General features: G+C 40.2%; 1 protein-coding gene across 5 annotated transcripts in view; it reads right to left on the reverse strand.

The window, feature by feature from the left end:
• The window catches only part of ERC1 (ELKS/RAB6-interacting/CAST family member 1), a 388457-nt gene that overhangs the window by 276528 nt on the left and 89764 nt on the right, over positions 1 to 22165 (reverse strand). For 4 of the 5 annotated variants that reach the window (XM_081249164.1, XM_081249165.1, XM_081249166.1 and 1 more), the window contains exons 4-7: positions 15898 to 15972; positions 10517 to 10672; positions 8949 to 9041; positions 5769 to 5936 (exon numbers count right to left, since the gene is read on the reverse strand). In XM_081249164.1, coding sequence (XP_081105290.1) covers positions 5769 to 5936; positions 8949 to 9041; positions 10517 to 10672; positions 15898 to 15972 — 492 coding nt within the window. The remainder of the gene's footprint in view (positions 1 to 5768; positions 5937 to 8948; positions 9042 to 10516; positions 10673 to 15897; positions 15973 to 22165) is intronic. The other variant, XM_081249168.1, reaches the window with a different exon arrangement.

A 22165-nucleotide genomic window follows, 5' to 3' on the forward strand; every position in this document is an offset into this window, starting at 1 on the left:
GTTAGATCCCTGACTCTGCTAAGTGACCTGGAAATGGGCCTGCACTAACCACTCATAAATACCCGCATGCCGATTTGAGGGCATGTCAGGTATGAGACCCACAAGAATTGGTGACTGAAAAAGGTAAAGAATGAAAACTCTTGTTACAAACATACAAACCTTTGGTGTTATTGCAGTGGAAAATGCAGGTTTTGACATTAAAAATATTTCATATCACAAATATTAGCCACAGAAACTACCCAAGCCCACAGCCTAATTACTAAGTGATCTTTTCTTTTTTTAAAAAAAATAAATTTATTTATTATTTATTTTTTGCTGCATTGGGTCTTTGTTGCTGCATGGCTTTCTCTAGTTGCGTCAAGCGGCGGCTACTCCTCGTTGTGCAGCTCGGGCTCTAGGTGCACGGGCTTCAGTACTTGTGACTCGTGGTCTCTAGAGCGCAGGCTCAGTAATTGTGGCCCACAGGCTTAGTTGCTCCACGGCATGTGGGATCTTCCTGGACCAGGGATCGAACCCGTGTCCCCTGCATTGGCAGGCGGATTCTTAACCACTGCGCCACCAGAGAAGCCCTACTAAGTGATCTTTTCAATTCAAATCAGCTGTGTACACTTTTTCTTGGTCTGCTTTTTCATGCAATGCAGAGTTTAAATGGGCTGGTCTGGAGATCTGAGATAAAAATAACCACAAAAACCACTTTGCTACTACTAGATTAATTGCTCTGAATTCTACACTGATCTTTTGGTTTGGTGTGAACTAAATTCAGAGTATAATTTTGCGTGAGGTCCGTATTTTGCAAACCACAAAAAACGTATTCAGGAAAATCCCTCGGAGACTAGTAGGACACACAGTCATCACCCTAACACCATTCTTGGCAGGAGGAATAAGACCTTGTTTATTCACATCAACTGAGCTGAAGGAACAGCATCTAACCAGCTTGCCAAGCATCAAGGTCTGTGGCAAACAGGTTATGCCAACTTCAACAAAATCAGAATGTTTTTCCTCCACAAGACTTTCTCTACCAATGGACATGAACAGAAAAATGGCTACATTGCTCTTTTGGCCTTTTACTTCTGATCACAAAAGTATTAGTTATCTCAACCCATCTTAACCTTCTTTTGTTTTACATCAATAAACAGATCTACCTAAAAGCACAAGAGCACTAGTAACTGCATGCCAGTAACAATGGCATGTTTCCTATAATTCTTCTTTTGCGATTATATGACTCACTGCCTTTCTAACTCTCTGACCACACCATTTCAGTTTTCTTCACTGGATCCTCTGTCATTTCCCCCTCTTTACATCTCACTCTACACAACCTTCCCCTGGAGAAACCAATTCATCCCTAAGGCTTTAGCCACTACCCCCATAATGACAGCTTCCGAATATTTATTCCTAGCCTCTTCCTAGCCCCAACCAGTTCTAAAAACCTGAGATTCTAACAAAAGTTTCTGCTTTTACTGAATATTTAGTTTAGAATGAGCTTTTTTTTTTAAACTTTTCTTTTAAAGGACCTTTAAAGATCACCTAATGTGGTCAAACATAAATGTAAGTTAAATCTGAGTACTGTCTACTATATTGTTTTCTGCATTTTTCCTATATTTCATAATTTTTTTTAAATTTATGTATTAATTTATTTGGTTGTGTTGGATCTTTGTTGCTGCGTGCGGGCTTTTTTTAGTTGTGGCGAGCTGAGGTTACTCTTAGTTGCAGTACGCGGGCTTCTCATTGCGGTGGCCTCTCTTGTTGCAGACCACGGGCTCTAGGCGGACAGGCTTCAGTAGTTGTGGCACATGGGCTCAGTAGCTGTGGCTCGCAGGCTCTAGAGCGCAGGCTCAGTAGTCGTGGCGCACGGGCTTAGTTGCTCTGCGGCATGTGGGATCTTCCCGGACCAGGGCTCGAACCCGTGTCCCCTGCTTTGGCAGGCGGATTCTTAACCACTGTGCCACCAGGAAAGTCCCCATAAATTTTTAAAAAATTAAATAATCTAAACTACTCCTAATTTTAAAGCTGAGGAAATCAAAGCCGAAACTAAGTGACTTGCCCAAGATCACTAAGTATAATTTCCTATCACCACATCTCCCACTGTTCCCATCTAGAAAGGAGGATGAATGAAGGGCGTTGGGTCATGAGACTGAGAATGTACACAAGCAGACCTTATAAAAGGCTATTTCAACAAACTGCACTGAGTTCTGTTTGACATTCCAACAAAAGGTTGAAGAGCTCAGAGAAACTTGCAAAAGGCCACAGGCAGAGATGTGTCATTCAACAGTGCACAGTTTATCTGTACAAGGGTGGGGGGGGCCTACAAAGTTATCATCTAAAAAAACCAGCGACGATATTTTAAACCCACTGATATTTAATATTCACCTCCAAATTCAGGTAAGAACTTCATAATTAAAAAATCTATTCTAGCCACATTAAACATCTATTCTAACCTTAGGAAGTTGGTATTATTATTATTCTCAGTGACAGATGAGAAAATGGAGGATTACAGAGGTAAAATAACTCATCCAAGGTCACATAACTAATAAATGTAGAAGGCTATTTCAAGCCCAGGTCTGACAAGCCCATACTTTGACCACAGTGCTACTAAATCCAGACCACCTCTGTGAAGGTCAACAGATTAAAGGAGATGTTCATAAAACAGGAGTAATTCCATAGATACTATATACTGTACACTGCCCAACACAGAAGGACCTCATACCATGGACCTTGAACAGGAAAAAAAACAGGTCTTTTCCCTCATCCCGTTTTTCCTTAAAGAATTTTAAAATTAAAACAAAAAACAAAAAACTGCTGAATCCATGTTCTTTTTCATATGTGCTTAATTTAGTGATTTGAGAGCTGGACGAAAGTCTAGGGTAGCTTCAGAGAGGAGGATGAGGTCAATTAAGAGAAATTATAGGGGGCTTTCTTGTGGCGCAGTGGTTAAGAATCCGCCTGCCAATACAGCGGACACAGGATCAAGCCCTGGTCCAGGAAGATCCCACACGCCGCGGAGCAACTAAGCCCGTGTACCACAACTACTGAGCCTGCATTCTAGAGCCTGCGAGCCACAACTAATGAGCCCACGTGCCACAACTACTGAAGCCTGCAAGCCTAGAGACTGTGCTCTGAAACAAGAGAAGCCACTGCAATGAGAAGCCCGTGCACCACAACAAAGAGTAGCCTCCGCTCACCGCCAACTAGAGAAAGCCCGCGTGCAGCAACGAACACCTAATGCAGCCAAAAATAAATAAATAAATAAATAAAATTTATTTTTTTAAAAAAGAGCAATTATAGGAACAGAAATATAGCAATTATAGAAATAGATGAGAACTTTCAAAGAGCTGGTTCAAACTGTCTTTTATGGGATCCAACAGGAGAAAGCTGCTTTGGAAAAAGTGAGCCTTGTCAAGTGTCACCAGAGTAATTTAAGAAAAAAAAGCAAATCCTGATAAACAGGCATATAACATTCATATAATCACCCCAAATTCAAAAGGAAGTTAGCTTTTCTACTGTTATCTTTTAGAATGAGACCCTCATATTTGAGCAGTTGTCCTAATAACTTACAGGGGTAATTGCTGAAACTCAGTCCTAAAAACAAATATAAAAACCATCCAAGAATGACCACAAATACAGTGTTTGTTCTCTATGGTACAAGAAACCAATCACAAGCCCATCTGTGTGAGACCTAGCTAATAAGAACACTATTTCAGAGGGGGGTACAAAGAGAAGGATGGATTGCCAAGGGGAAGAAGTCATCTATTAGACTGTGACAAGCTCGCATTATCAGTAACCAACTGCCTGGTTCCCTGGTTCCCTGGTTCCCACACCTGCCACCTCCATCCAAAACCATCACAGCAGCAAACCTGGCAGTAGGCTCACCTCCAAAGCACTGGCGCCCTCTTCTGACCCTTTCGTAGTACTGCATGCATACCAGGCATTGATGTGAAAAAGTCTAATAAAGCCACAAATTAATAAATTTGCAGGTAACATTTTTCAGATAATTCTATATTTGCAATTCCCTGAATAAACCTTAATTTAGCTTGATAAAAATATTAAACAGGGCTTCCCTGGTGGCGCAGTGGTTGAGAATCTGCCTGCCAATGCAGGGGACACGGGTTCGAGCCCTGGTCTGGGAGGATCCCACATGCCGTGGAGCAACTAGCCCCGTGAGCCACAGATGCTGAGCCTGCGCGCCTGGAGCCTGTGCTCCGCAATGAGAGGCCGCGATAGTGAGAGGCCCGCGCACCGCGATGAGGAGTGGCCCCCACTTGCCGCAACTAGAGAGAGCCCTCACATAGAAACGAAGACCCAACACAGCCATAAATAAATGAATAAATAAATAAATAAATAAATAATTAAAAATATATATATATATTAAACAGCATACCTTCTACATAAAATTTATGCCAGTGAAAAGAAAAGCAACAATGTTCTCTTACCGTTTTAACAGTTTACATATATTAGTTGATAGTATTACAAGAATTAGAATGATGCCAATAACTGACAAAGACCCTACTATGTGCCAGGCACTAGGAGTGAATAAGTTAGTTTAATGCTAACAACCTAATGAGGCAGGAACTCCTCTTCATCTTACAGATGTAAAACAAGGCACAATGAACCTAAGTAATGTGTCCAGGACGCTGCACCTGGTAGCAAGTGGTAAAACTGAAGTCCACACTCAGTAACTGTGACGCCAGAGCCAGAGCCATATGTATCCCAAAATATCCCTCTGAGGTATCATGATAAAATGAAACGTGATCAAAATAGAAAAAGTATAAGTTGTAAGGAAAATTATAAATACATCATCCAAATCTCTCATTTTCAACAAAATCCCAAACTGTAAAACAATAAAATACTACATGAAACATTTTGGTCATTTTCCCATTCCCCCTCGTTTGAAGATTCTGAACTTCTGGGTCTGAGTTTTTTTTTTTTTTTATGCATTCTTTTTACTACCCATTCCTTTTTCATTACGCTATGCCTTTATTTATCTATTATCTTGTTCTTTAAAAGAAAAGAAAAAATTAATCCATACTGTACGCTTTATTTTTCTTCTATACAGCAGAACTGCTTACCTATTCCTACCTAAATTCTCTATTTCACTGAGATCTTTAGAAAATATTTTCCTTAAGACAGCAAATCCAAATAGCATCATCAATTCCTTCTCATTGCAAATATGATAGATTCTCATCTGTCTGGAATTATTTAGTGTGTTCCTACCTCTAATCAAAGCTGGCAGACTAGATAATCTTCTAATATTTCTAAAAATGCTAACTTTATTTTCAAATGGGACATGAAGGCACGTGTCTAATAATCTGCAGTTCAAAACAAGATTTATCTCAAACATTTCTAAATTCCACAGTTTGCCTACTTAAAGCTATTCATAATACCCAAAATTAAGGACACTTAATGACCCAACACAGGCTGACCAAGCTCACTCCCATTCATGACTGAAAGATTTACCACGGGTGAGGACAAATGCTTTTACAACTACCTTTTCATTTCATAACATTAGTTTAAAGTCTACTTAGAAGCACAGACTTAGTCAAAGTCTGAAGTATCAAAAACATATCTTAACTGCACTGATTTAATTTGTTCGATACAAGAACAATAGAAACAAGACGGTTAGAGTTTAGTACTATAACTGACCACATCGCTAAAGAATCCATCATCACAGTATTCATAGCTCCCGTATCTCAACACAACAAGAAGTGCACAGGTAACGCACAAGAAAAGGTGCCGAGGAATGGGCTCCGTGCAAACCCCACAACTCCTGTTACCTCGGTCTGCAGGATGGCAGCCCTCTGCTCTTTAGCAGTCAAGGACTCCTTCAGCACTTCAACGTGCTGCTTGCTGTCTGAGAACTGGTTGGTGAGTGTTTCCAGCTTTGTCTGTAGGGCCAGTAGTTCGGTGTCCTTTCTGGACAGCTCCTGCTTCACCTGACCGATCTAGAGAAGAAGAAAAAGCAGCATAAGGAAAAAAGAAATAAAACCACCACCTCTGATCTGGATCTTTGACAGATCCACGTCAAGATATACAGCATTAACTTTATGACAGGACACAATTCATCTTTTTGCATCATCTAATCTTAGTGGACCCCCCACCAAAAAAAAAAAACAAAGCTTATTCAACTAATAGCAAACTTTCCAGTTTTCATGTATTGTCTCCCCTAAACCTTTGAAATCCGTTAGAAAAGGAATGGAAGAAGAAAAATCCCAATTCACTTAGATGACTAACAGACAGCAGGAAGCATCTGAACACGACTGAAGCAGTTTTCATCTTCTTAAGTCATAGGAAACTTCAAATCATACAGCAGGATTAGTGTAGATGGAATACAGAAAGAAAAAGGAAACGTCCTACTATTGCTATTTAAACTCAAAAGCTGCACATTTATTTCTTCATTGTTCTTTTTTCATTCTCAAATGAAAGTGTACATAAAGTCCTTCTTAAAAAGCCACTTTAGTGTTATAAGGCATTATAAACATGTGCTTTCTAAAAATTATATAATTTTGAGGAGTTAGGGGTACTGAACTAAAAAAAAGATGCCACCTACAAAGTTATATTACCTACGACATGTCATATCAACTAAATGGATAAAAGTATATAACCTGAATAAAGAACGCATAAAATCTCATTCTGTAAGAATCTACATGTATCATCGAATTTGAATTACTCTGACAGAGCAATCCATAAATCAACAGGTGCCACTCACTCTCCCATAAGTTCTTCTCATCTTAACTTAGAAAACACTTAACATCAAACATCTCCTTTACATTTCTACTGTGTTTCTAAGAAGTTTTACTCTTTTATTCTAAACGTAAGCCAAATTAACAGACATCATATCTGTTTTTACATTATTATCTACTGCCTAAGCAAGGTAGCTAGCTATACACTAAAATATAGACTCTTGGAAGTATAAATTTGACAAGAAGTCAGTAATCTCAGTATCACTGATGACACAAAAAATACTTTTTAAAAAGTTGAATGTATCTAAAGTATTTTGACTGTAATAATCTTAGGCATAAGGGACAAAGCTTTCGAGAATAATTTCCCATGAGAAAGTATGAAATAAATTTTACTGTAATTAAAATTACTTTTAAGGAGCACTAAAAATAAACTTATAATTTACTGTTCTGTTTCAGCAGGAAGACAAGCATTTTTCTCATATGCATGAAATCTCTACTTACAAATATAATATTCATTCATTCAACAAACATTTCTGTGTGCTCACTGTATGCAAAATACTCGCAGCTGCTAAGGACATCAGTGGAAGATAGCTGTAAACAGCAGCTACTTCCATCCTGTAACACAGATACGTACCCAGGAGCTGCCACATACTGTAATGGTGTAGCATCTTTCATGACATCCCTTTACCAACGTCCCACCCCTAACAAACAGAATGCACTAAAAACGCACTTGTGGTATGAATGGTCAGGAGAAACGTTCAAAATGTTCTCACTTCGTCAGCTAAAGAACTATGGCTTAAAGATTACTCAAATTTCCAGCTACCTCTGGACCATGTGATCAAAAATAAATATAAAATCTCAGTTTCCTCATCATCTGCATTAGTAAATAATCCTCAAATAATGCTATACTGACCATAAAAATTGAGAAAAAGAAGAAAATATTCTAAATAGAAGAGTTTAGAAGCACAAATTTTCCTTAAAAGTTAGGAGCATAAGGCTTTTGCAGTCAATCCCACGTGAGAACGAATGAGTGTGTCTTCTTGGGTAACTACCTCTCTAAGCCTTGGTTTCCTGATCAGTAAGATGGAGAAAGCAAACCAGTGCCACTGTATTGCATACAGATTAAACCAAAAAAAAATGTATAGAATGTTTAGCCTGTTGTTCGACACAAAAAGAAATTAATAATACTAGCTGAGGAAAAAGAAGTTATAGATCAACTTCTCCTCTAGACAATACATGGTTACAACAAACCAAACTGGACCCTTTTAGACAAAATATCTCACTTTTCTATCTATACTATAAAGTGGTCCATAAACAGCAAACACTAAATTAGCACAAGTGGTTTTTTTTTTTTTCTTTTAATGCTGCATTCCAGTGTTATCCTACCGTAATTTTCAGAAGCAGTTTTTTTTCTTGACACTTGTGAGACAAATGTGTGCACAGCCTAGTATAGGGCAGTGGAGTGCAGAGCTTACCAGCACAGGTTCTGGAACCAAATGGCTTGTGTAAAAATCAAACTCTGCCTCTTACTGTGTTTCCTGAGCACCACTGTGTTACCTCAGCTTCCTTATCCGTAAATTGGGTTGAGAATATACCTACCTTAGTAGGTTATAAAATGCTTATAATAAGTACTCAAGTGTTAGCTATTTTATTGTAATCATTTTATGACAGTTTGAAATGGAATTTCAAGTTCTCTAGACAGATGATTGAGCTACTGAACAGATTTAGAGACTTTAAGTTTCATGCTACTTCTAATTTACTAGATAACTAAATAAGCTAATCACTTCAATACATCTGTTCCAAAGAAAGTAAAATTTGTTGCAAAATCACCTATCGGGGACTTAAAGATGATGTCTACATATGAAGGTAAAGCACTTCACTCAAGAAATCAGATTGAAATAAACCCTGGGTGATGGACCTAGAACATCTGCACATTCTTTGTACCTAAGAAGAGAAAGAGATCATTCACATAAATCAACAAGTTTCTGGTAACAGGAAAGGAGTCGAGAAAAAACAGCTTTGAAGCACCATCCACACAGTGACAAAGCAACAATAAAAAACCAGGGTCAGAGCTTCCAGAGCACATGAGGGCTCGCTGCACACAGGGTGGCACGCGGGTCAAACGGGTGAACAGGAGTCAGTTAAAGAGCAGAGCAGGCTGGTTAGTGCTAGTACCGGGCAAAGCTGCCGACCACAGAGTGAAAGTGTGAGCGCCCAGAGCCAGAGCAGCAGGGTCCCACTGTGGGATCACTGCACGCAAAGGGTAAATCTTACGGCAAAGACCTCGGCCTGAAGACCAGCCGCTCTCTTTTTCAGCTCCTCCCCTTGAGCCTCTTTCGAATTTAGCTCCTCCTTCAGTTGCTCTACCTGTCACGACATTGTTATTCTTTTTCACTCATGTGTCAACTTAGGTCTTTTTATTATCTGCTTTTGAGCCAGAGCAGTAACTGGAAATAACAATAACTCATATAGCACAATCAAATCTGTTCCCCTAATTTCCTCTTCAAAGGACCCTAGATGGGCTCACTGTTTTCACAGGGTAATGGACTGAAATGGGCTAATCAGCAAATGGGAAGCAGAGACAATATTTTATTTTGCTCTCAAGTTAGAATGACAAATCAAAACTAACAGCAAGTTGGATATGTGAATTTTTGTTTGTTTGTTTGTTTGTTTGTTTTTGCGGTATGCGGGCCTCCCACTGTTGTGGCCTCTCCTGTTGCGGAGCACAGGCTCCGGACGTGCAGGCTCAGCGGCAATGGCTCACGGGCCTAGCCGCTCCGCGGCATGTGGGCTCTTCCCAGACCGGGGCACGAACCCGTGTCCCCTGCATCGGCAGGCGGACTCTCAACCACTGCGCCACCAGGGAAGCCCGGATATGTGAATTTTTAAGTTCTAAAAGTTACATGAAATTGGCCATAGTCATTGATAACAGATTCTTAAAATAACAGAGGGATATTCTACTGACTTATATGCAGGTATGGGTATCACAGAAAGAAGCCAGAAACTGTATCATTAAAGGAACAGTTTTCACTTCTGAGAAATTAGGGAACTAACACAATTGGGATATGGGGGGCAGGGGGAGGGGGAGGAACACTTATTTTCTAGCTACTATTTTACAATTGAAATTATGATCTTTAAAACACCACAGACCTGATAAACTGATAACTGTAATAAACTAAATCCTCCAATTTGCCTAAAATAGTTTATAGAATCAAAATAAATGCCTTTGGCTCTAAGGAAGAAATACTGGGACTGAGGTTATAATACAGACTGATATGTCTCAGCGATGCTTCTCCTACTGTACATACACCCCAAGTGCAGGTGGGAAACAATAAACCTGATACACATGGGTCTTCTCCAAGGGAGAGCACAAAGGGGTTTCCTTTAGGGAACTGTGTTTGAAGGGAAAACACGATTTTATTTAAGCCATTTCAGGAAAAAAAAGGGGGGGGGAGGTGGATTCAGTCTCTTAGGCTGAATTTCACTTCTATATTTGTTCACAAGACATAGAGAACATGATGTTTCATATAGTGAGAAAAACTCATCTGGATGTAATCCTACTAATCGCCTCAGAAGTATTGGTGGACGTGAAATGTTAAACTGTGATGATACACACTTAGCCTCATACAAGTAATTTTCTTTTAAGTGAAATTTGAAAGAACTATACAACATCAGTAATTCTGACTTTAATTCTGGGAAGTTCTATCTGAAAGAATTACGGTACAAGTATTCTTCCCTGAAGCCTGATAAAAACAGCGTGAAGTCCATCATCACTAAAGAAGTAGCAACATGCATCAATTTTTCAAACCCCATTTAAAAATTACGGTATCGCACACCATCACCTTGTTTTTCATAAATTTAGAATGGCTCCGATAGACCTCCATTTGCTTCATTTCTTCCTCTCGTTCTTCAGTACTCAAAGCCCCGTTCGATTTCAGCATCTGAATCTCCTCTTCCAAGTCTCGGAGCCCACGCTCCATAGAGGAAATTTTTGAATCCTGAGGACAAAGGAAGATTTAGACATTAAAGCATTCGCAAAAAGTCAGAGAGGTTACACAAGCCTGTCTTTTCAGATGTGAAATTTAATAAAGAAAAACAAATATGTAGAAATATTGCAACTGGTGCCTTGCTTCTAAAATATATCCTTCACGGCCACATGGTGGAGAGGAGGAGGACTGAGATCTATACTATGAGATCTATGATTTTTTCCTCTACCCTTTCCTCTGCACCCTTTTGATTAAAGTTGAGAGTATTAACTAAAGAAGTAGAAGCAATGGAAAACTAGTTAAAGTTTCTTAGTACTTTATGGTCAACACACTTCTAGTGAAGACATTTATAATATTAACAGTAAAACCTTTTCTAGCTATAGTATTTTATCGTTTTACTTGATGACCCCTAAAAGGCTTATTTCTGCCCCCAAAGGAGTGGGGAAAAGAGTAAGAAGGTTTCAAAGACTTACACAATAATGTGCATAACCGTATCTACAATAATAAAGTCTGATAACCTCCCACTGCAGAAAAACAAAGGGATGAATAATTACGTTAACAGTTACACTTTATCACATAGTGGTCCCGCCTTATCCACAGTTTTACTTTCCGTGGTTCTGCTTTCTGTGGTTTCAGTTACCCGAGGCCAACTGCGGTCAGAAAATATCATATGGAAAATTCCAGAAAAAAACAATTCAGAAGTTTTAAACTGTGCACCGCTGTTCCAATCAACGTGATGAAATCTCACACCGTCCCATTCTGTCCCACTGGAATGTGAATCATCCCTTGGTCCAGAGTACCCCCGCCCATAGTCACTCACAGCAGTCACCTCGGTTGTCAGATGGACAGTCCTGGCATCACAGTGCTTGTGTTCAAGTGACTGTTTTTATGTGACAATATTTTATTTAATACCGTCCCCAAAGCACGAGAGTACTGATGTTGGCAATTCAGATTTGACAAAGAGAAGCCGTAAGGTGCTTCTTTTAAGTGAAAAGGTGGAAGTTTTCACTAAGAGAAAAAATCATATGCTGAGGTTGCTACGATCTACAGTAAGAACGAATCTTCCAGCAGTGAAATTGGGATGAAGGAAAAAGAAATTTGTGCCAGTTTTGCTGTTGCACCTCAAACTGCAAAAGTTACGGCTACAGTGCATGACAAGTGCTCAGTTTAGATGAAGAAGGCATTAGATTTGTGCAGTAAGATACTGAGAGAGAGAGAGGGAATGAGACCTATTCACATAACTTCCATTACAGCATACTGTTATAACTGTTCTGTTTTACTATTAATTACTGTTGTTAATCCCTTACACACTGTGCCTAATTTATAAAATTAATCATAGGTACGTATAGGAAAAAACATAGTATATATAGGGTTTGGTACCACCTGTGATTTCAGTCCACTGAGGGTGGTGGAACCTGTCCCTGCAGATAAGGGGACGTTACTTACTGCATTAGTAACCTTACTTATTCGCTGTACTTCACCATGCATGTGAAATATCTCATAATGAGTTCTAAAAAGAAACATCAGTGTCCTTATAAATCAGCATCACCACGAATATCACCTCCTAGTACAACAACCATCTATACTCATTTTCTTGGTTTTGTCTGTCACAGTATCTAGTTCATCCCCAGATTACGTTAGATGTCATCAATTACAGCAAAACTCCTACATAGAGTAGATACTTTCATATCTATAGTTGCATATACTTATTCTCCTAGGAAGTAAAGACCTTAAAGAGCATAAAGTCAGTACAGCTTTCTTTTATTTGGAATTTTAGAGAAACCATTCCTTTAGGAAGAAATTTTGAGACTGACTTCCTCTTTTCACTTTACCTCAAACCTGTCTTGACTGACCTTCCTTGCTATCTGAGAGTGTGCCGATAAGAGTTAAAGGATTTATCATGAGACAGTTACAACTAGCTGTTTTTAGGTTTGGGGGAGATGGGAGGGCTGTACTCCTCTGACTTGCATTGCATTACCTTTAAAAATAACACAACAAAAATTTTCTTTTACAGATCTATTCAAATGCAACTTACATTTAGTTCAAAATTAAACATATTAACACAATCAGAGGTTTAGGTTCTAAACCTAAACCAGGATTTTGATTTACTCGTTTAAAACTACCCTGGCCCATAAAGAATAAATCAATAAACAACCTCAAATGCACTATCTGAAAATCCCAACACAGACAGAGAGGCAGCTCTTGACCAAATCAGACACTCACTATCAAATCATGCACCATAAAATCTGCACCTAAAAAGGGACCATAACTGCAGCTCTGAACGCCATGAGGCAGAAAAAGAACCTGCCAGGCTACTTTCTGGGATGAGGCCAGAAAATTAATGCCTGGTATGTTGGACTAGTTGTAGCACCGACCAGTACTCAGGCTGGGTTTATGTGAGGACAGCCCCTTCCAAGGAGGTTTCTTACTCCTAGAGTGTATAATGACGAAATAAATAAATTCTTTATCATCTTCCTACTCTATCCTTGCCCGGCCCTGGGTCTCCCATCATTCATCAACCAACCCCACGGAGTCCACTGAAATTCTCTGCTCCTTGTTAAATTTCCCAAGTCCTCAACTTTGTATTCAAAAGTTGTCTCCCTGCTCTAAGTAAACCCAGGCTTTCCCAAAGGATATAATTTCCCTGAACGCTCTCCAGTGAAGTCCACTAATCCCCCAGCATCACAGAGTGGCAGGGAGAAGTGTGGGCACCTCCAGGTTCCTCGATGTTGCTCTCATTTAAAGCTCACACGCCTCTTCACTCTCCCTCCACGCGGCTGCCATCTAGGGGCTCCCCCGCCACTCCGGCCCACGGAAGAAGTCTTCAGCACCCGGCTGACAATAGATCTCTCCTTCAAATGCCACTCTTGCCATAATCCTAGGATTTCAATGTCCGACTTCCTTGACGTCCGTAATTCCAACGCCCGCATCCTCCGGCCCATTTGAGCTCTCCAGTTTACAAGACCACATCACCCGGGACTCTCCTCCCAGGCCTGACACACCGTCACTCACATTAACTGCTGCTCTTGCATCTCACAGAGTCCTCCACCTCCCTAACTTCTACGCTTTCTCCCAACCTGTCCATCCATTCTGAATTCTCTTCCTTCCTATCCAGGCTACATTCCTGGACCGATCATCCCAACTACTCCTTCACCTCCACCTTCAATTCACTTGCATCCCAGTAATTCTGCTATATCTACCCAGCAAAACTCTAACCCTAGAGCAGTCCAGTAATTCCTCCCTGCTCCTCCACTGCTAAAGGGAAAAGAAAAAGTTAGAGAAGGGAGAAGGAAGCAGAGGGAAGAAAGTGGGAGAAAGGAGGAGGGAGAGGAGGAGGAGGAGAGAGAAAAGAATATTACGTCACCTTGAAGACAGCTGGGCTCTTTTATAGTCCACCATCACCTCCTTTCCCATTTCCCCCAAAGACCAGTCTAGATCTTCATGATCCTCTCAAGCTCATGCCACACTCTCAGCATCTCAGCTATTTCATCTGCAATTTCAACATAACATCCACCTGACCCCACTGGGCCACCAGAATCTCAGTCTCTTGCTTCTTAGCAGAATGGCTGGAGGTTAACACAACTTAAAATAGATCTACTGCCAGTTAAAACCAGTACACTTCCTTATGCCATCAAAAGGCAAGCAAAGTAATTCTGTGAACATAGGTACACTCGTGTGTTTTTAGGTTCCAACAGGGATCAGAAAATAACATGTACAAATAAACTTGTGGGAAATGTGAACATGTAATTAAACCTTTCTAGAGGTTGTTTACAAGATTATGTTCAAGACTATGAACTGTCTAACTATAAAGAACCCAGAATCCACTAATTTGGTATTTGTTTGGTAAACCCTTTCCCCAGTGAGAATAAAGATGTACATAGCAATAAAAACAAGTTTTAAGAGGAAATCATCTAAATTAAGAGAACCATTCTGATAACTGTACTTGAAAAGCATCTATTTACATAAAACTAAAACTAAAACTAAAGATTCTTGTCACATCGACAAATATTAAATGAAGGCACATGATGCAAAACACCATGTCAAACTTTTTAGGGTATACAAAGAAGTTAAAAAAAGAGACACAGAGGGAAGGAGGGGGAGAGGGAGGGGTCCCTACCTGTAAGAGTCTTCCAGCTCTTGCAAGAAAGAATATGTTGTTAGTAAAAATAATAATAGCATAGCAGCTAACACTGACTGAATGTTTGCTATGTGTCAGGTCCTGTTTAAAGTGTTTTACTTGTTTTAACTAATTTAAACCACAAAAGAACCCATGGGATAGGTACTATTGTTATCACCATTTATCAATAAAGAAATTAAGGCATGGAGAGGTTAGGTTACTTGTTCTATGTCATACAACTGGTTAAATAAAGCCAGATTCTGAATCCAGGGAATTTAACATAGACGGCAAGTGCTTAGTCACCAATCACCATAACGTTCAGCCTGAAGATTTCTAACTACTCAGTAACTTAAAGCAGAGGTTTTCAAAGTATAGTCCGTGAAAACCTGGGGGTGCCTCCTAGCCCTTTTGAGAAGTCAAAACTTTCTTCATAATAATACTATAACTTTATGTGCCTTTTCCACGGTGTTAACACGTGCACTAAAAGTATAAAGGACAGGCAAAAGCGCTCGTGCCTCTGGACAACAGTGCCAAACCGTACTAGCCGTCAGTGTATTCTTCAGTGTCAGCGCTCTCAGACAAAAAAGAAAAATAAGAAAGAACATTTTTAAAACACTGGCTCACTTAGGAATGTCCCTGGTGACTTTTCATGTGCTCAACCCTTGAGTATGTATCTTTGCACCATTCTGTGTGATAAGACAGGAGGGGGCCAGGCCCGGCTGCTGCGTCCTGGGTGTGATGCTGCTCTGGGTGCTCTGTGAGCTGCAAGCTGAATCAGGTACTTTTTTCACGGAACTCTATTCTTACTCGAGAGAAGAACTGACACACAAACTTGGTATTTGGCAGACATTTTCTTAAAAACAAATGAAATGAGTCATTTTAAGAGAATAAGGGGCCCTGATATCAAAAGCTTTGAGAACAGCTGACTCCAAGAAACACTGGAGGAAATGAAACTGAAGTTCATTTAAGGTGTCATTTTCATTAAGTCTTACTATTTCTTCTCAGCCTACAAAATGAGTGAACTATTATTACATACCACTTTCTTAAACTCACACATGAAAGTGTGATCACTTGAAAGTGTGAAATGACACATAAGATTCCTTAGGAAGTTCTCACTTACCTTCATTTCGATAACAGTTTGCAGAGCTTTAGTTTTGGCAGAATCGGGGGCATTCTCAAATCTCCGATGCATCTCCTATACAAGAGAAGCAAAAAAGAGAGTAAGTGTCCTCCTTTTCACTCTCATTTTTTCAAGAGTGGGGTGGAGAAGCGAGGGAGTAGTAGTTACATGCAAAGATGACTATCCCGGCCTTGTGAGACACTCTGATCCACTTTCTGTCTTCCTGACCTTTCCCTGTGGACCAGGGAGCACACAGACTGCATTCAGGCTAAGGATCTCCATCTCTGCACACCTGGTTATACACGGTAAGTCACACAGACCCCAGCCACCACAAGAGGTGAAGCTCCGGCACGTCCCCAGGTTGTGTGTCACTCTTCCACAGGACTCCGAGACATATTATCAGAACTCCAAACAATCCAAAAAGGGGATTAGAAATAGTTCCTTTTTAAAAGGAGAAATCAGGACTTCCCCGGGGGCGCAGTGGTTAGGAATCCGCCTGCCGATGCTAGGGACACGGGTTCGAGCCCTGATCCGGGAAGATCCCACATGCCGCAAAGCAACTAAGCCTGTGCACAACTAGTGAGCCTGCGCTCTAGAGCCCATGAGCCACAACTACTGAAGCCCGCGCGCCTAGAGCCTGTGCTCCGCAACAGGAGAGGCCACCGCAATGAGAAGCCCACGCACCGCAATGAAGAGTAGCCCCCGCTCACCGCAACTGGAGAAAGCCCGCGCGCAGCAATGAAGACCCAACACGGCCAAAAATAAATAAATTTATTTTAAAAAAAAAAAGAAAAAGGAGAAATCAAAGTAGTCACAGTCCACACTGCACAAAACAACTGAAAGCATTTGTGTTGACAACCTCCTTTGCATAGCATCCTCCCCCAGAGCAACAACCACCGGGCTACCTACGATGGAAATCTCTCTCTAGAGGGGCTACGATCAGAAAGAAAAAGAAGGTAAGACTGCTGAACAAGTTTCCTAAACAGTCTACCTGTAGCAAATAGCAGAAAAACATAGCTATTTTTTTCAATCCAAATGTCAGTGCGTTCAGGATCAGAAAGGTAAGAAGGAGATGGTAGAATATCACAGTTAGGGTTTTCAAGGATCACCCTGAAGTTACCAGACCTCCTCAGGCTATTTTCTTGTCAGATTCTGTCAATGTCTCTGAGTCAGCCAGTACTTCCAGAGTACCCTGGTACAGCCCCTAGTGATGGCAGAGAATACAGATGGATACTTTCCACCTGAACAGTGCTGGTGAAATTCTAGCCCTGCCCGCTGCTCTGCCCATTTGACATGTATATAGATGTTTACTAGGTCACTCAAACTTATTTCATCCAAAACAAAACTCGTGATTTTCTCCTCTTCAGCCTAGCCCCTCCTCTGAAGACTGATGAGTCTTGCCCATCTCCTTAAATGGCATTACCTGCCGGTGGTTCAAGCCAAACAGCACAGTGTCTCCTCTCATTCCTCCCACATCTTCACTTCCTACCACCTTCTAGAGCAGGTCCTAATTGTTCCAGCTTCAAAAGATTTCTTGAATTTATCATTTCACTCCACTTCCAGTCTAGTTTAAGCCTAGATTACTACAACAGCCTCGAGTTAAGTTTCCTTTCCTCTGTCCATTTTAAAGAAAGCAATGGTGTACTCTAGATAAAGCATCAACAAATCATGGCAATAGTCTGTTTTCAATCCTTCAACGAGTTTCCTATTTACTTCTCACCCTCTACAAGGTCAACACAATCTGATCATAACAGACAGAAGACTAGCCCTCCTGTCATAACTATGTTAAAATTAGACAAAAATGCATAAAGCAACTGTTTTCAGACACTGGAAAACAAGCAGCACAGGACTATGATCCTTGAGAGAAGAGAAACTAACAAGGTTATGGTCTGGACTTGCTATCCAATATGTGATGCAGGGAGAGGAAGACCAAACGGAAAACAGCAGTCCCACAGAGCTCAGAAGACAGATCAGTGGGTAAGAGTCCCAAAGACAGTAGAAATGTGCAGAGAAGAATGACACAGAGGAAGAAGCTAGCCAGAAGAGCAGCAGTGTCTGATCTGACAGGGATCCCCTGGAGTCTTTGACCAAATACTAAGCCTGCATGTACAGGGAAAGACTCCACAGTGTCAAAGAACAACTACTGGGGACAGAACAACCACCAGAGAGCTATGAGTTGAGCAACTACCTGAACTCACATGGGGCTGGGAAGAATTCAAGCTCCAAAGAGCCAGAGTGGAGAGAACATCAGAGGCACTGAGCAGCGACACCTGAAAGGCCACGTCTTAGGAGGAGAGACAGTCTAGCCCTGGAGGGAAGGCCACTTAGACTACAGCCAACAGTGTAAAAGCAAGTCTCGTTAAGGATCGAGTTAATCCACAATTAACCCCTGCAAGATAAAACACTTCACTAAGACAGTAAAATGCAGAACACATTAATCCAGGACAAAATCTGAACACATTAGTTCAGGCCATAATCACCTCTCACCTGCATTAAAACAACAAACTCATCAGTTACCCCCCAGCCTCTAGTCTGTCCACACTGAATCTACTCCCTACACTGTAAACAGGTGATAAATTGGGCACGCAGATATTTAATAATATGTTTAATAAATGAATGCAAACTTTAAAATGTAACAAAAATAAAATGAATCCTGCTAATTGTAAATAATCATCACCTCTTAATAAAGTCCTCTAACCTACACTTCACATTTTTCACTTAATATTTCTGTATCTACTTGAAATACTAAAACTGCATTTCTTTGAAATATCTCACAATTCAGACCCTGAACTAATTTCATCTGACGCCTTTCCCATTACCTACTTCCAAATTAGGGAAATTTCCAAATGCTTTACAGTGAAACTATTACAATTTCATTTTAAACTCTAGCAAGCATATTAGCAATATATAAGGAAAGAAATCCATTTGAATAAAAAAAAATCCTCCTCTGCTAAGGAACTAGGGTGCACTTTAAACCATTCGCAGGCATGAAGCTTTCCTGTTAAGATCCTGTAAAACCGATCGGTCGTAACAGATTTCCATTCAAAGGCCTGCGCATTCAAGCTCATTATGAACACGTCCTGCAGTCAGTGGGCTGACCAGCTCCCCCTTCCCAGAGAGCACATCACTCCTGCACTGTTAATAAAGGGACAGGACTCTGGGAATAAAAAAGAATGTACCATTCAGACAAATGTAAGAAGTCGAATGTGCTAGCACTTGCTTTATTTCCCTCTTTTTAGCCTGAAAATTTTCACTCTACACAAATTAAAGTACAGGCAGAATTATCTGGAACTTGTTATACTGTCAACTGTGGTACACGGTAGAAAATGTGTTCAGTTCCTCTCACTGATTTACTAAAGAATAATGACTAGAGAAGGAAAACAAACAAGTTAGGAACAAAATTTATCCGTTGTGAGTAGTTTCTTTCTTTTAAAAAGTAACTCAACATTTACTTACACAACTGAGAGAAAGGAGCATTTGTGACTGAAAAGTAGTACTTATGTCTGAAATTTCTTTCTTTCAAGTTTCAGGTTTTAGCCTCCAGCACCCTTGGTTCAAGGGCAGACGTCCCTTCAGCAGATTTCAATCCTCCACACGAGTTCTGGGCTTACTGTACTCCACACGGAGAAGTGAAGAAGGAACCCGCACTACTCTTCCTGTACCTCAACTCCGCCGTTGTCAGACAGCACTGCACTTTGACCCTTTACCATCTCAAGTAACGCATGCTTCTGAGAAAACATATCTTCCTGTCAAAATGGGAATGAGGTACAAATGACACACCAAAAAAAAAGGTGAGGAAGGATAACCTGAATTAAGTTATGCGATGCAACTGTTCACACTTTCCAAAATCACTAGGAAAGGGCAAACTAACTAGGGATGCTTTTTCTTTTTTCTTTCTTCCTACTCTTTTGTCCAAGGTTTCTATTTTTTTTCTATATATGTTTATTTCTCTTTTTTTCCCTCTAACCTCCTCTGCTTTTACCTTACAACTGCCAAAGATACAGATAGGCATTCCTCAGACATGTTAGAGCCAGAATTCCTAGCCTAGAACCTAGTTAAAGAGTAGGACTTTTAAACCTCAAACACTGCTGCAAATATTAACATGAGAGCAGTTGTACTAAACAAGGTTTGTTGACTGAAATATTATAGAGACAAAAATTAACATACGTGTAAATGTTTTAAAACAAATTAGTATTCTAATTTCTTTCTTCTTCTTTTTTTTTTTTTTGGCCGTGTCGTGCATCATGTGGATCTTAGTTCCCCGACCAGGAATCGAACCCGTGGCCCCTGAAGTGGAAGCGCAGAGTCCTAACGACTGGACCGCCAGGGAATTCCCAACAAATTAGTATTTTATTCATCACAATAGGATCTACATTTCAAAAAAACAGGAGCACATATAGAACCGAAATATTTATTCAGCCTATAGACAATGCTTGGTATGCATATGGATACCCGATCCAAAAATTCCATAGCCAATTCAGGTATGTTCTGCCAACAGACTGATAACCAAACTTTGGTGTATCACAGAATCAATCACCTGTAAAGCCTGTTAAAACTCCATACGCCTGGCCCCAGGCACTAACCATGTCTTGAGTGTAGTTCAGTATGTGTCCAATAGATGTCTTCACGCTTCTATCCATCAAAGGAAAGGCACTCCAGTAAACAATACAAAACCTAACAATAAGTCACGTAACAATGTAATTTCAGTACAAACAGAAAATACAATGCTTAATTTAATTTTTGTTTTTATTCTTTGGCTTTTATTTGGGGGAATTATTTACCTGCTATCTACAGAATCATGTTCATAAACAAAATGGAAAACTAATCACAAATGTTCCTGGATATGAATGCCATTTTAATGTTACTGTATTTCATCAAATCTAAGATGCCACTGATTGTAAGGCAAACCACTGTTTAATGTGTTGGAAAGAAAAGAAGGAAATACCTCCAAATAAACCATGACCCAAGCTTCTATCATTCAGAATTTTTATTTTATACTGATTGCAAGACCCTTTTTTACTTATTTAACCATATAGTTTAATCATATATCGTTTTGAACTGTTTTATAATTTTCTCCAAACCAATAACTGTTTGTTTCAATGCTGATTCACAGCATAATATTACTGAAGACATAATGAACAACAGCTAAAGTTAACATGAGAAATAGCAACAATGCTCACAACACTGACTAGAATGAGCAGCTGTTAACTGTTTGTGAGTACACAGGCAAACAAATCGAGCAGGACTGCGGCCTTGCTGACAGAGATTTCAAGATGCCATCAAGGATAAGACTTATTAACTCAACTTCATACTGTTGAGATGGGAAAAACTATGAGCCTTGGAATTGATGAAAACCCGCTTTTTAAAAAGATGGACAATAATCCAATAATAATAAAACCTATGGATATCCCAGTGTTGCCAGCCCTCAATTCTTTCTGCCTTTCTTGACACACTAGTGATATAATGTACAATAGCCATTTCAAGTCACCACTCACCCAACCTACAGTTGTTAAGTTCTTTATTAGACTTCCTTGTTCACTCGTAATTCTCCCTCCCCCATTTATTCTCAACACAGCCAGAGTAAATTTTAAAAGCTAAACTAGATCGCTCCCTTGATTAAACACTGGCGCAGTTTTCTCTTGTACTTTGAATAAAATTGTTGCATTACCTGCAGGGATCCTGAAGGCGAGTGCTTTGTCTCCTAGAGGGCATGGATTTTTGTTTTGTTCACTGTTACTGTATCTCCCTGTGCTCTGCACATGGGTTAGTGCCCAATAAATATCCGATGAATGGAATGTGTGACTCTGGCCCTGGCTACCTCTTCAACCTCTCATCTCATGCCTGTCTTCCCCTTAGACCATATGCTTTTGTCCTCTAGTCTCCTTGCTGTCTCCTGAAAACTCCTTCTCATCAGGCCTTTGAAACTGTTAACCTTCTTCATGAAATGATTTCACCCAAATGCTCAGCAAGACTGTTTCAACTTGCTTCAGATCTCCCTTAAAGGGCACCTCCTCAAAGATGCTTACCCTGTTTATCCCCTCTCCCAACATAATTAGACTCAACTAATTTATTTCCTCTCATAATTATCAGTTTATTGTCTCTCACCAGATTTTTAAGTTCTAGGAGGGCACAGACCATGTGTTCTGACATGAAAAATGTATACCCAGCGTGTATCCCAGGGTCACATACATTTTAGAAGCTCAATGGATGTTTGTTGAGTAATGAGCAAAGAAAGGCTGTGCCAAGTGCCTCCAGCACCTTGTCACTC

This window comes from Mesoplodon bidens, assembly GCF_964165515.1.
Source record: "Mesoplodon bidens genome assembly, chromosome: 11".
NCBI lineage: Eukaryota > Metazoa > Chordata > Mammalia > Artiodactyla > Ziphiidae > Mesoplodon > Mesoplodon bidens.